This window comes from Motacilla alba, chromosome 2, assembly GCF_015832195.1.
Source record: "Motacilla alba alba isolate MOTALB_02 chromosome 2, Motacilla_alba_V1.0_pri, whole genome shotgun sequence".
Taxonomy (NCBI): domain Eukaryota; kingdom Metazoa; phylum Chordata; class Aves; order Passeriformes; family Motacillidae; genus Motacilla; species Motacilla alba.
Genome location: NC_052017.1, coordinates 128,009,288 through 128,025,149, shown reverse-complemented (window position 1 = coordinate 128,025,149; position 15,862 = coordinate 128,009,288). Strand labels below are relative to the sequence as shown.

The window sequence follows — 15,862 nt, the reverse complement described above, 5'->3', positions numbered from 1 at the left end:
TGGGCTTGGCTGGCATCACTGTGCTGCAGCAGCTGATGGAAGGGTGGGAGCTGAGCACCCTGCCAGCTCCACTTCTCACCTCTGGTAGGGTTTACCTCAGTCACACACCTGCCTCTGCCATTCAAATGAATGTTGTAATAAAATGGCAAGTCCTCACCAGTAAATGAAACCTGTAAACGTTAACGTATTTTTGAAGTAACTGTACTTTGTTTGTACATACAGATTTTATTTATTGGTAGAAATTGTTTGGTATCTAACTTGGCAAAACCCGACTATCTCATTCCATAAGTTTTGACTATCCAAAACCATACCCTCCATTATTTCACAGACTGCAAAACTCCTTTCTCACACTTGTTCTGACAGCTTCTCTGGACTGCAGAGCCAGCAGCAGCCTCTGGCCCTACTCTCATGTGCATGGAAGAAGAAATGTTGTAGGTTTGGGTCAACTCAATCAACAAATGGAAAAAAACCTGTCTCAAATCTTTGACATTTTTTTATTGCTCCGAGAAACAGACAGGAGAGACTGAAATGCCATGTGGGCAAACAGAACATTTAGAAACCTGAAAGACACTCATCACATGAACAACACATCGTAGATGCATATTAATGTTAAAAAAATAAAAACCATTAAGCTGGAAGTAAAACCACAAGGGATATTTCTTGAACAAATATCAAGCTTGATATTTCCTGAACAAATATCAAGGAATAGGGGACAAAGCTCAGCCAACCTGTTCCAAGTGTTCACTGGACAGCAAGAGTGAAGAAAAGCTTCTTTGAATTCCTGGAGCTTTTGACTCCTGTAATTATTTCTCAAATCATGTAGAGTGCCTATGTTAGGAATATTAACATTTTAGACAAATGATCTGGAAAAATAAAACAAAACAGAGTAGTGTGTGCACTGAGGAGAAAGAGAGGGCCAAATGACTGAACTATTTTGACAGGATGTTTTTAGATTAATTTATCATTTATCTTCTTCTGTTAAGAAGAGCTGCTTTTAGCAGTAGTTCTTGCAAAATGCAAGGTCATTAAAGCTTTCATGTGCCCTACTGTGCAGCAGATAATTAAAGGCATATCTAAAGCAAACTCAAAGCAGGAGTTTTGTATGGAGAAGTGTATCTGATTAGCACAAGCACTGAGAACAGGGTACAGTGAGAGCCCCCATGCTGAAATGTCTCCATTTCTGCAGGTACTGAACTGATGAAAACTGAACTAATTGAAACCACACACCTACAGATGGCACAACCACATCTTCATTCTCCTTTCAGACATTCTCTGATTCACTCAAATCTAGCTAGTTTAGTTGTTCTGACTGGAGCTGGTCATAAATCTGACCACTCTGGAGAAGGTATGGTTGAGGTGTGGTACTAGAAACACCTCATGGTCATGAACACATCACCAGAATTCAGAGAGAACAAGCCTGTGCCTGTGACCAGCGACAGCGATAGGCGGTTCTGTCCACAGTTCTGCTGGCCTAAAGACCTGTATTAGGGCACTGCACCAGGGTCACCCTTGCTCATGAATGGACCACAGCAACTCCCTACACCCCTTTAGTCACATCTGTTAGCCTGAGTAAACATGGTCACATGACAAAGATTTTATTTCCTCTCATACACTGACTTTGCAGGGACTTGTAAGGACTTTAGTTAAGCTATGCAAAGATATCCACCAAAGAAATACATGGACACCAGGTGAGGCTGTCTTTGCCTTGTGAATGTCCTGCTGCAGACTCTTTTTCAGATGGCTCCTTAGCTTAATTTACACTTTTGGCTCTCAGTAGATCACTGACAAGAAACCTCACAACTAATGAGGTCATACAGTCATGGTTCCCTGTGGAAATATGATTTTTGGCTGTTTAAATAGGTCCAAAACCTAATGGACACTTTAATTACAACATTCACTATAAATGCAACAACCTTAATTTTATTTATCCTGAACACTTCACTCCATTAGAAACCACCTTTTCTGAGGCATAGTGTGCACCAAGAAACTAAGAATTGTGTCCATAAGCAGACAGAAGCAAGGAAAGCATGAAATGAAAATGCCCATGACAAACTGGACATTAATAAATGGATGTCCCACTGCAAATCAGCTTTTCAGTTATCTCTCTGGTCACAGCCTTACTGGCAGGCACGTTCTATCACTCAGTACAACTGCATGGGACTAGCAAGTGACACAGGCTTTGCAACGCCAAAAGCAAATGCAGTGGAGCAATAGCAACTGTGAGATTTATGTCCGTGTTACTCTCAGCTTAGTATGACATGACATGGTACCAACATGAGAACATGGTCCTCTTTATGAAGCCAAAAAACATCTGAAATGTAATACTGCTTCAACTCGGATAAGCATATCTGCACTGGAAATCTGCTAAGTTCAACTAGTCATGTCCTCAGTCTGTTTCAGAATAAACATGAGGTGATGGTGACTGATATTTTTCTTTTTTTGCTTGTGTAAGTCCCTTGTTGAATCATCTAAAGACAAGTAACAGCTATAAACCCAGCAAACACTATTTATGTTTAAGCATTTACTGAAAAAAACATTAAGTATAAAAAGATAGGGAGACTTTTCAGTGACAAAAATGGGAGGTAGACACCTCAGTTTAAGGTGATTTGAAGGCCATTCACAATCTCCCTTGGCACTTGAGTAATTATTAACTTGTCTAAATTCCAAAAATATTATCACAGTAAAATGATTATGTCTCTGTTATATATAAAGATAATAAAATCAGAAAATTAAGAGACCACGAGCACCTGTGAAAACAATTCTAAAAAGATTTTAAAAAATTGCTTCCATTTCATTTGTGTGGAAAAAGTGAACAGAATAATTACTGTTGTTCCTCTGAACATGCTGCATCACAAGGCAGAAGATCAAGAACAAATCCCAAATGCTGATTACCATCTCTCCTGCTCTATCATAGCCTCTGTCTCTACATCACTGTAACACAACTGTACCTCAAATACATGTTTGGGATGTCATGTGTAGGCCACACCCAAAAAAACCAATGATAAACTCCAAGAGAAGAGACAGAATTATACAATACTGTATGACACAAAACAGAAATATTAAAATTTCAAGTGGGAGTCACTGCAAATAAGTGATCTTTAAAAATTCCTCCTGAAATATTAACTTAAATCCTGTGCTGTATAAAATTCAACATATATTTGCTAAACATTACACCTCAAAATAACTTAAAAAAAGAAACAAAGATTTAAGGTATTTTCAGAGAATTTCAGAGTCAGCAGCCTCTTCTGTCAATCAGACACTCAAATTGTTGCCTCCAAGTCAGTGGTCCATATCTTATCAAAAGCCATAAAATAATTTTAATCTTATTCTAATAATAACAACAGTAAGTTTACTTCTGTCTTATTTGCATGTACCTTCCTTTTTAAAGGCCTATGGCTTAGTGTTCACAAATTAAAAAAAACCCCTATAAATACAGAAAAATAAAGCTTAATAGCACATAATATAAAAAATGACAAGTTTCAAACCCATTACATTGTTGTTGTTGAAAAGTGCAATACAATTAATCTGCAGGTCAGAGACACTTTGATCATGTTCATATTTTCCATGATTAAATCCTTAACTGTTTTTCATCTTCTCAATTAAATGAGAAATCTTTGATCCACCAAGGTTTTGGATGCCAAATTCTTCTGTCCAAGTGTAGTACGAATAAACCTAAATATCTAAGAACATTTTGGAAAACATGTATTAATGAAGAAATACTTACAGTAGTATGTTTCAGTATCTAACATAAGTAGCAAATTGAGATCATCTTTAAATCACAAATAATATGAATTAGGTGCCTAATTTCCATTAGTGTTTTAAAAACGTTTTCCATATTTTCCACCCTAAATTATAATAGGATTATGTGAGATTAATTTTAACAGGTATTCCTGTTTTCTGTTGAGAATTATTTGTAACCTCTTCATTCAGGATCACCATGTGAACAAAATGAATTTCTCACAAGTCTATTTGACAAGAAAAAACCAAAACAACAAGACCTTATTTCATAAGGTCTCAGTATAATCTTCTCTCACTGCACGCTGCTAACTCACTGCATTTATTATCTCGTTAACTATTTAAACTGTCATACTGACTCCCATTTAAAAATATTACTTTGTTCTTAAATTGAAATTTACCTCTTGTTGCAAATATGTTAGAATAGCTGCTAAAACAAAACTTTGGGAAGCTAAGTCCACAACTGAGAAAAACAGGATATCAAAGATGAGCAGTGTTGTTTCATTGCCATAATAGAGAACATCAGTGAAAGAGTGTCCTTCATCTATGGAAAGAGAACATTTAAAAAAAAAATTAGTATTTCTGTGAGTTGCAAGTTTGTGGAGTTGATCAGTCTGTGCTGAGGAAGCTGATAAGAAAAAGGAGGATCAGAGATAGAGCAACTTATGACATTCTGTGGCAACACAGAGATAGTCCTGTCATTCTGTTGAAAAATAATACAACCTTTTTACTTATAAAATGGCATCATACTGATGAACACAATAGGTAAAACCCATGTGCCACACACAACTCTATTTACTTCTGAAATCTCAATCAGATTATTTTAAAAAGTTGTTTTAAATCAAGAAGCAGATGTAGCTTCCTTGTCACTGAAACTTTCAGTAGCTGTTAGCTCTGGCCCCTACTCAACAAAATCATAAAAACATATGCTAAGTGCCTTATTTAGGAGGAGGTTCAGAGCATTGCATTATTTTTGTTTAATGGTTCTGCAGACAACGGGTATTTTAAGGTGAAAGTACCTTTTCACAGCTGAAGTACTCTAGCCCATTTTTATACCTCTTTATTTTATCAAAAACCACCACCTCTATAAGAGAAAAGAATATGTAAACAATTACAGAAAACATATTCTTTTCCCTATTCCTACTTTTTCAAAAAATGTCCAATACAAGTTTGATTGGAAAAAGTGTAATTTCACTATAAATTGTGTATTTCAGTGCCATGAAATCCTGATTTATATCTAAGCTTCTGGGAACCATAGCAGTCTAGATTATCAAACAATGTATTTCTATTACTGTTTATGATTACTAATTTCATAAACATGTGCACTTCTGTCACTTTCAGCTGCCTTAAATAAAAAACATCACAGTCAAATGACAAATTATACACAGGATTTCTATAGTTTCTAAAGAACTTCTCTTAAATACCTCCCTCACAAGTAGTCATTCAATGATCTCTCCTGCTGTGAAGTCTGTTTTAGATTGTAAATTCTGAGAAAGAAATCTACACAGAAACCAGGATACTTCAAATAGTACAAATACCACACATCTTTTTACCATTATAAAAAATACTTTTCTCTATTGGTTCCATGAACTCCATGCCAAGAATTCGTTCAAGCAGCAACTTATCTTTGACAATATAATCCATTTCCTTATGAACCTGTAACAAGAAGAAAAACAACAAGTTCTTGCTTTATGATTTCGAACCTGCTACTAAATGAAGTACAGCTACTTAGACCTTTATGAATGAAACAAACCCACTGGTCTAGTCCAAGACAAAAATAAGTACATAACAAAAGAGGATTTGTCATTTATAAGTGCAGTCTGCACTGCTGGACAGCACTTCAACTGTTTTTTTTTTTTTTTTTTTTTTTTGAATGAAGCACTGTTCTGGATGCCATAAAATCTTTAACAACAAATCTTAAAGCACATATGCTTAAAGAGGAATTACAGTCCTTTAGATTTACAATTTTTAATCTGTACTTTAAGTATATTTTCCTTAATACAGTAATGTCAATATACATACGTGATCAATAAAAGAACTCAGAAATTTGTTCATGGCATTGTAGGCCCTTGTACTTTGTTCAAAAGTATTTGCAGATGAGTCCAAAAGCCTGGCAGGACCACGTTTCTGAAATACAACAAGACCAAGACTTTAACAGAGAAATTTCATATTTTAAATAAGATTGAAAGAATACCAATATCTCACTTACTCTTGTTAAGGTTTCATGAATCCAGTCATAGTTTAGTCGCATTTTTCTTGAAATGGAAATCTGAAATGTCTGGCCATCTGTGTTTGGTAACAAGCCTCTCTGACTACACAGATTTTCCTATACAATTAAAGCAATTGTAAATTAACATTATTAATGTCATTCATAGACCCAAAAATAGTCAAAAGCTTTTCATTTCCTCTCTTTCATATATAGATAATAGTTAATATCTCTAAATATTTGACATCACTGCACTCTTGTTCTACTGCAGCAAGATTTCCTTAGGACATGAAATCCTGACCCCTGCTGTCTCAAAGTCATATTTCTCTTTTCACCTGCATTCGGTTCGTTACTTTTTAATAATACATACTCTGATATTTATTCTGAAGACCTTTCTTTTAGGTCTACCATTTCTTCTATACTTGTCTCACTTTTTTTGTTTCTTTGTTTGGATTCCTGACTTTTTCCATGTCTTTTTCAGGTCACATTTAATAAATTTCAGAAACCGCACAGAAATAAAAAATTCAACATCTTCATGGGGAAAACCCCCTGTTTTTCCCAACATTATATTAAAATAAGCAATTAGGAAAAAAATTGTAGGAACACAAGTCAAAAACATTATTAATAAGATTCCTCTGTACTTCAGTGTTAGAGATTTAATTTTCATATGGTTATGGTTTTTTCCGTCCACTTAAAATTGAAATAGCAATATCCTTATTTAAGGTACTTAGCTGTCCCTAAAAAGATACAGGATGTCATGAAACTTAATGCAGTCTCTGATCTTGTATTAGACAGTTTATATTTGCCTGATCTTGCAGCAAAGATATATGACAAACTAGAAAAAATACTTATACAAATTAATTTTTATAAAGAATGGGTTGTATCACCATAGTAGAAGAGATGGAATAAAGGAATTGACTGGCAGATTACAAGTTTCTGTATTAGTGTTTCAGATCTGTCTCTTTACGAAAGGCTTTTGGTATGCACCTTTTTGAATGTGGCTGTGACCTTATGAAAAGCTTAAATCTTGAAAAGAAGGTACTTAACTACATGAAAAAAACTTTTTAAGAGAAATAGGAATTTTATGTACTTGAGATGTGAAGAAATAACAAGATGAAATAGTGAAGAAAAAGAAAGATGAGCTAGTTGAAAGAACTACTGTGTCATATATTTACATACTAACAGCTCTTATCCTTAAGTAACATGGGTCAATGTAGTGCACAACTGGAAATCCATAATGCAAAGGTGTGTGCTCTTTATATAAAATAAAAAATTGAGCAGATATAAAGTTGAATACTTGTACTTACTGCTTCTCTCTTCAGGTTCATATTCATTTCTTCCATATTGGTATCTGCATGTCCATGCACTGAGCGACCATGGATATAATGACCAAAGCAGTTGTGTGACAAGAGAAACACTGAAATCTAAGAGATGGAGGAAGAGAGAACACTTTAATCAACAATTATCACTTTATTTTTGATCTTCTGAATTCATAGTGAAGATCAGACAAACCAGCCAGTCCTGCTACAAACAGAAAATAGGCAGGTACAAAAAAAAAAAAAAAAAAAAAAAGGAGAAAAATATTCAGCAACTCTTTTACCAATCAGATTTATCTACAGGTAACTAGAAACACATACCAGCTTCAAGTTTAGTTTGTCAACAGCAGGGATCTGCTGCTTCTTAATCCCATTGAGCCAAGAAGTTAAAGCTATTAGATTTTTTTTTTGATTCAAAGGTTATTTCTGTGCTACGTAATGCATATGCATGATTCCAGCTGAATTCCTAAAAGACTGTATTTAACAGAACTTCATTCAGTAGGATACAATGCTTATATACCACATAAACTCCAAAATGAATTCTTTTCTACAATCCAGGTACTACATAGGTGTTTCACAGAAGAGAAATAACCATGGCTGGAAAGATTGATAAAAGAGCTAAATCAGTATTTTTAAGAAGTTCTGGACAAATGTGGTAATCCAATCTGTTCTGACTGCACTCTTCTTTGGTTAAAAGGGAATTCCTGCAGTACAAAGCTTCAAAACCCATATGTAGAGAAGAGAAATTCAGATGTAAGAGAAAATGCATGCAAACTGTCCCTCTGTTAAGAGGGACAAAATGAAGTTCAGCAGTTGAGGGACAAGCACAAGACAGGAGAAGAAAGTGGACATACATGTATTAAATAAACCCAAGACAACTTGCAAGTCAGAAGGACTAAAACACAAATCAGTATACTGAATGGCAGTAAATGGTTCCACACCTAATTTCTGTTATAACTTGTTATTTTTAAGTTCTGTATCAGCACAGGTAACCAATTTAAACTAAAAAAAACCCAAAAAACTACCAAAAAACCTAAAAATCAGATGTTTGAAAGAACATATTGATACCTATGCTTCTGAAATAATTTTCCAATTAAAGTTTAACTGAAATCTTGCAGAATTCACCAATAAAATCAGCTGAAGGAAATACCATCTTTGGCTGTTAGCTAGTAATCTAAATTAAATGAATAAATTTTATTTAATATTGTTAACAGTATCTTATGTACTATTCTATTTAAAATGCCACAAATGAGACACAGAAATACTTACATTGCTCACGCAACACAAATCAACAAATTGGCTAATCTTATCTTCAACAAATCTTTCATAAATCACAGCAAAAAATATAACCTGAAATAACCAAATTTTCTTTCATTAGTTCATCAGATTTGATGCTATTAAACAATTAATTTCACTACTTAGCACCCACAACCAACAGAGTTCTGTAGTGGCCACCATTGCATTGGACTTAATGAAAAGGGACTGACATGCTACTTCCTTTAAGAAGTAAAGTTGTAGTAAGAACCTGCTTTTTATTTTGAACTCATCAGATTCATCAAACTTAAAATAAAACTAAGTATGTGCATAAATTCACATCTTTGAGAGGATTAAAATTCTGATCCAAAGTCAGATGTGTCATATCTCAGAAGATTAATTTTGAGTCCCAACTAAACATAACAGTTAAGAATATACCCCATGCTATGACAAGCAGTTTGGACAATTTAGAGATTTATTCTAGCTTCCAAGAACCAGCCTGAAAAGGATAATTCAGGATGTCATGTGTTTTACATACTTGTAGGATGGCAATGGCTACCCAGAGTGCAGCAGACACACCAAATCTTAAAATGCGGCTCCAAGGAGCTACATAGCTCTCACTGCTTCTTGTAAGACTGGAAGAAGCATCCATTAAGGCCAGGTTTGAAAATCCCACCACCTGAAGAGATAAGAAGGTCAACAGAACAACAGGTGAGAGTGAATAGTATTAATTAGGATTAATGTTGTTAACTTCCTGCTGTTTACATCATAGCAGGAAGTAAGAAAAAAATGAAATATGGACCTGGGAATAGTAGCCTGCTCACTATGATGGAGCTCAGTTGTGTGATCCAAAAGTCAATATTGGGTTCTACTGAAAAACTCCAAAAGATTCTACTGCTGTACTGCATAGGGATATAACTTCTGCTAAATTTCAGCTCTTTGGTACTATATATTCCAGTGTAAAAGCAAATTTTCATGTGCTTTGCAACTCTTAAAAGACTGATTTATTTTGTTTTTATTGTATAGAAATATATTTTCCTCCACCATCTGTATGGTTGAATCTATTTTAAACAAACAAAAAAAAAATCTAGAAAAAGTTCCAAAATAAAAAAGATGAGAGGAATACTATGTGTTGAAATACTTAAGAGGTGAAAAAATAGTGAAAATCTTTCATAACAGAAGTTGCACCAAAATATACTTGTGGTGGGTTGACTATTTCCTCATGTCCTAGTGCTTGTCATTTGGAAGAAGAGACATCCACCTCACTACACCTTCCTTTCAGGTAGCTGCAGAGTGCAGTAAGAATAGGTGCTCTCTTTTCTCCCTCTCTTGTAACACTGCACCTAAGTTGCTCCTGGCCTGTATTTACCAACAGCAAAAATGCTCACATAGTGAATGAAGAAAGTTTCAGGACTTTCATTATTTAATTTAATGGAAAAATTTTAAAAGAACTATAAAATTGAATAAAAGTGTTAAAATATGTATAAGAACCTCACAAAAACAACTATATGCTACACACTTTAAGAATACATCCCAAGATAGAAAAAAAAATCACTAAACCACAAAAGAAACAAGCCCAAATATTTTTAAAAGCTAAAGCACAATTTCTCACATATCCTGAAGCTGTAACTGAAGGCATACTGCCATTGGGAACAGAACTGGCACATTTTATTTCCTGCATAATAAAAGGGCACTGCAGCAAATTAGCAGGAAGGAAGCTCAGTTCAGACAAACATGAAATCAGATATAAAGCTGCAGACTGTGGCAGGAGGGTGCCAGTAGGCAAATAAAGAATCGAGTGTGTACACAGATTTATCAGTCTCTTAAGCCCTTTAAGGTAACTCATTACCTTAAAAAAGAACCCAAACAAATCTAATAAAGATCTCGAACATAATTAAAGGTTGGATTTTTTAAAGTCTTCCTTAATTAAATATTGCAATGACTATACATACATATAAACTAAAAAAAATGCATTAAAATAATTACTAAGTTACATGATTTCAAGTAAATTTAAAGGTGATTCACTATTACCACACAGAATGCAAGAATTAAACATCAGACCCTTATGTTACACTCTGGTTGTGAATTATAAATGATAATAGTAGTAGTAATAATAATAATAGTAATAGTAATATTACCTCCAGAAAAAAAAGAACTGCAAGCACTTGAAAGAGAGGATTTATTTTCCTCACTGTCTGAATTTCATTCCACTCATTTGCTATAAAGTATGTCCTCCATATGCTCACAGGTGCAGCAGCACTTTTAGTAACACCTTCACCTAAAAAGAGTACATAAAGTAAAGCTCTAAAATTTAATAGCTGAGAGCAATATCTAAATTTCACCAAAGCTGCTTATACAAACAAGCATAGTTTGAATTACCTTCAACTGCTTTAAGAACTTTGCCCTTAGGTCTTTCCCAGTCAATAAAGAAAATATCAATAGCAAGTTGTGAAACCAGCAAGTGTAAAAATTGCAGAGCCTAAGAGAGAAAAGTAAGGACAGAAACAGCATATACACAAAGATGGAGAAATGGTTATTGCATGGATTATTCATTAAACATAACAAGGAATATCTTGATTATACATGAGACTGCAGCTTATTTACCAACTTTTGATAACCTTTTGTTTGTTTAAAAGCTTGGAATAATGTTTAGTCCAAAATTATGAAGAAAATTCAGCAAAGTAACAAATAAAAAAAACAACCCTGAATATTTCTCCATAACATACTAACCTGGACTACGTATTCCAATTCAGTATAATATCCACAATTGATACAATATTTGTATGTGCCATGAAGACAGAGCAGTGATCTTAGAATTCTACATATCTGAATGTAATTATTTGGATCTGTCTTCTTTCTAATAGGAACACACAGCACTTACATTCTGCTTTAAATGGAAATACTTGCTTTCTTGATATGATACTATTTTGTTTGGGTCTCATAATACCTTTATCCTTGAAAGAATGATTTTTCAGTCTTTCTTTTGTGACCTTCTTGAGACATTTATTTTCCTATAAAGACTCCACAAAATCAATTTCTATGGAAAAATAGCTTAATTCTGAGAACAACATAACTATTAGGACATAACATCCACACACTAATAACTAATAACTGTACAAGAGATTTAAAAACAAGCTTTCTGAAAATAGGATACATACATAGAAGCATGCTGACATGTATTTTATGGTGAGGAAAAATTATTTACCTTTAAACTAAATGCACATGCTATGTATGTGACAAAATCTTCTTCTTGAGATGGAAGAGGTAAAAGGACAGATACAAACTGCTGAGCCTATAATTGAAAAGTTACATTGAAACAGTATGCATGGCATACGTGACAACATAATAAAAATGCTTAAGTGTGAATAAACTTTTCCAGAAAAAGATCAATGAATGTGTAAAATATTTTAAGTGACTATAAAGCAGACTGCAAATACAACAAATCCTAAGGAAAAGAAACAGGTGAACACAAAATTTAAGCACACAAACCAGAATGTTACATAGAACTTGCCTCAATAGTCTGACAAGAAAAGAAAAAAAAAGGAAGAAAAAAGAAAATTAATGTCCATGTAAAAATATATTTAATATTACTAGGTTTTCATACATCCAAATCTGGAAGAACACTTACTTTGAAGAATACAAGCCAATAAATCCCTGTGCCGACTGTGATGATAAAGAAAACGTTGGCAAGGTCTCCAGCATAGAACAGTAAGAACTTGAAAACTGTCTGCAATTATAAAAACATGCTGTAGACATCTGTAAAACTAATTAAGTAATGCATATGTTCATAATGCATTCATATAAAATGTTATGTAGCTCACATAGGAAACTCTAGTACTGAAAAGTAGCTCTGAACAAAAGCTTTCCTTGTGGTTATATATTGATGGTATTTTCACTAGCAGAAACTCCTACATGCTGGTTGTTGTTCAAGGAAGAATTAATCTGAAAACCAAGTCCATTCAACTCATCAAAATAGTCCTGTAAATACCTTTATTTTTAGAGCAGCATTTCCTGAATGACAATATCAGAATCAAAAAGAATGCAAAACACCTACTTCCTCAAGTGAGCCTAACTCTGGGGCACAGATCTTAAAAAAACCCCATGCAGCTAGGCTAGAAATTATTTCAGTTACCTTAAGAAAACAAATTGTTATAATCACAGGGAATGACAGCTAAGGTGCCCTAAAAGAGAGGCAGAGATGTCCCATTTCAGTTTGGCAGCTGTTCATACCTGCAAGTCAATTATAGAGCTTCCTGTCCGCCTCTTCCAGCCTGCAGTCTTGAGAAGAGACCATAACACTGCCAGTCCACCCAACACACCCAGTGCGATCTGAAAAGAACAAAAAATTATTTCCAGATATTCTTAAAACACAAAATATAGAAGTAATTCCTTATATCAACAAATTAAAGGGAATTACAACTTACATCAGTCTGAATCTGAGCCTCTCTCTGATTCATCTCATAGCTGACTGCGAAAGAAACCTGAATATTTAAATACAAAAAGTAAATATGCATAGTAATGCTGGCGATGGGTGCCTGCCATCTGCAAGTTACCAGCTATACCTATTTGTAATTCTTTCAAATGTACAGGATTTTTTTCCTCCTGAAAGAGACACTGAATGTTTGATACTTTCCCTTTCATCACTGATTAAAGGTAACCTTGATGTAATTAGACCAGCATGCAAAATCATGGTAAGCTTGCACAGCTCAGATACTAGGGGTTTTTTCAGCTTGAATGAAATAAAAATTGTCATACAGCATCAAAATTGTTCCCTCTAGCTTAAATTTAACCTAAGACCTCTTTTGACTTTGGTCTGAAAAATTTGTACATGGAAGAGAAAATGTTTGTCTTGGTTTTATAATATTCTGGCCTGAGTCTTTGTCACTGTACAGCTAAATTTAACACAACCGTAATAATAAATAGTATTTCTAATTTAGTTTAAGAGAAGCATTGCCCCTGCCCCCAAAACCAGTCCCTCCTTCCCAACATCTTGTGCTCCCCAAACATTTGCTCTTGTCAGACCTCCTTCTATCACTGCACTTGGACTTCAGTCTAAATATCTTCAGTTACTACAAGCTCAGTGCTTACAGAAACTGGAAACAAAATTCAGTGTATCTTTTTAGTTGCATAAAATTTGTTAAATGCAACAAGACATCCAAAACCGGCAATACTCAAATATATCTTACAGATCTAGATATAAGGATGAAATGATATGACAGAAAATTGAGGAACTGAAAGCAATTGTTCCTATCATCACTGTTTTAATTACTTTCTAGTAGTTACTAGAAAGTAATTACTAATTAATTACTTTCCAAATGCAGCGCTGTCTCAGCAGTTAAATAAAGACATCACTTAGGCAGGAAAAAAGTCTTGATTTTTCTATCTTTATAATTCTCTTGCTTTCATGCAACTAATATGGAACTCAAGGAATGCTTCTAGCACCACAAATTTCTTCTAGCCAGATGTCTATTTGTACTGGAAGTCTGAACAGTTGAAGGTTGACAAGCAGAAAATACTAATATAATTTTTTTTTTGTTCTACCATCCTAAGATCAGTATTTTTACTTTTTAAAGCAGTGTGATCTAACATACCAACAAGAGAGAAGAATGGGACATCTGTGCTGCTGCCCATCAAGGCAGGCAAAAGGGCAAGTAGGAAATGTCCCTTCTGCATCTGCTACAGCAGAATTTGGTGGTTTTCAGTACAGAGAGATGAAACACTAAAGGATGTTTTAAATATATTATCAATATTTTAACTTAAACTACAGGTGATCTGAAATGTTTGTGTCATAACAACCTCCTCTAAATGCACTGTTCTAAATAAAAATACTAATTCCTTACATAAATTGATTGCAGTGCTGTATAGAGTCCTTTATCTGGTATTTTAAGTGTGTATAATTTAATTTGAAAAATAAAATTATAGTAGCCTAATTTAGCATTATAAAATTAATTTCAAATTCCAAGTGTTTTAAGTTAAAAAAGACTAAAGACAAACTGAAAAGAGAATACTTTTAACTGATTTGCTTTAAAGGGTTTTAGTGAAAACTTGTAACTTCATAACTGATCAGAACTAGAAACTGCTTATTAGATTTTTATAACCCACTACCAAAAACTGGAATTCCAACAGAACTAAAAGTATAATTAAGGCAGCACATGGATCTCACCATCACGTTCTGGGTTTCAGGGTTTTGGATAAGCACATCTGTGTAAGCAACAGTAATTAGAGGAGGGTAGATGGTTCCTCTCTGTGAATGGGATACCAGACGGATACTGCAGAAATACAGAGTATGGTTATTAATAAAAAAACAACTGGATGAGTGCTTGGGAAGCAATCATTGAAACTTATAAGAAAATACTAAATGAACAGAACAACCTGATCAATAAAATGTGAATTTCTAACTCAATGTCACGGGAAGGATTGTTTACTTGTAAGAAAATAGCTGAATCAATCTTTACCTGTCTGCATCTCACAGGAGGACATCACATAAAGAAGGAAAAAAAAAGTTTCTTCCAAAATATATTCCAGCTGAGATGAGCAATCAGTACTGACCCTAACAGGCAGTCTCACAATTTTAGTTAAATGACTACAAGCCTATTCTGGATTGTATAACAGAATAGGCAACGGGTTGGAAAAAATACTGTAAAAACCAATATGGAGTATGAAATAAGATCCTTGTATAGTCAGCAACACACACATTGAAAAAGAATTAACAGAAGAGTTTTTAGGCCTTTCCAGACAACACTTGCTTTTAAGAGGTGACTGAATACCTGCTAACTTGCGTTAGGCAAACATGGTCTGATCCTTGTACCTGGAAGGGAATCATGGTGATTTTAATTCCCAAATCAAGGTTGTTTTCTTTCACTCATCAGAACAACCTCTGGAATTTCATTCAATTCCCAAATATGCAATTGAAGAAGTGGAACATATTACATATTAGACATATTAGAAAATACATAACAAAACAACCTTAAGACAATAAAATGCAGACTGTACAATATTGGCTTTATTTTCTATGTACTATATATTATAGAAGTTAATCACCTTATTGTTATTTTGCTAGCAATCCGCATTACCCTTGGTGGTTTTCCCAAGTCATTCTCTATTCCACTAAGTGCATCCACCAAAAAAAATCGACGAGTCAAAAGCCAGTTGTTCATATTACTGCCTAGAAAACATGACAGTTTCACACACTTTATTCAACACACAAAAATAATGAAATGTATTAAAAACAACACATATAATTGTATAACACTTAGTAACTATTGAGGAATTCAAAATAGTTTATTTTCAACTTATACAAATATATAATGAAATGAGATTATTTTATTCATGCATATTACTGATTGGAATG

The 15,862-nt window shown here is 34.1% G+C and overlaps 1 protein-coding gene across 2 annotated transcripts in view; it reads right to left on the bottom strand.

The window, feature by feature from the left end:
• Positions 1 to 292: 292 nt before the first annotated feature.
• TMEM67 (transmembrane protein 67) overlaps positions 293 to 15,862 on the bottom strand; it is a 32,663-nt gene continuing 17,093 nt past the window's right edge. Inside the window, exons 13-29 of one of the 2 annotated variants that reach the window (XM_038128878.1) lie at positions 15,553 to 15,676; positions 14,675 to 14,780; positions 12,936 to 12,992; positions 12,742 to 12,840; positions 12,140 to 12,238; positions 12,023 to 12,031; positions 11,717 to 11,803; positions 10,891 to 10,990; positions 10,650 to 10,789; positions 9,050 to 9,190; positions 8,527 to 8,607; positions 7,249 to 7,365; positions 5,945 to 6,061; positions 5,758 to 5,862; positions 5,289 to 5,391; positions 4,137 to 4,279; positions 293 to 3,680 (exon numbers count right to left, since the gene is read on the bottom strand). In XM_038128878.1, the coding sequence (XP_037984806.1) occupies positions 3,600 to 3,680; positions 4,137 to 4,279; positions 5,289 to 5,391; positions 5,758 to 5,862; positions 5,945 to 6,061; positions 7,249 to 7,365; positions 8,527 to 8,607; positions 9,050 to 9,190; positions 10,650 to 10,789; positions 10,891 to 10,990; positions 11,717 to 11,803; positions 12,023 to 12,031; positions 12,140 to 12,238; positions 12,742 to 12,840; positions 12,936 to 12,992; positions 14,675 to 14,780; positions 15,553 to 15,676 (1,709 nt within the window). In that variant the 3' untranslated portion in view covers positions 293 to 3,599. The remainder of the gene's footprint in view (positions 3,681 to 4,136; positions 4,280 to 5,288; positions 5,392 to 5,757; positions 5,863 to 5,944; positions 6,062 to 7,248; positions 7,366 to 8,526; positions 8,608 to 9,049; positions 9,191 to 10,649; positions 10,790 to 10,890; positions 10,991 to 11,716; positions 11,804 to 12,022; positions 12,032 to 12,139; positions 12,239 to 12,741; positions 12,841 to 12,935; positions 12,993 to 14,674; positions 14,781 to 15,552; positions 15,677 to 15,862) is intronic. The other variant, XM_038128879.1, reaches the window with a different exon arrangement.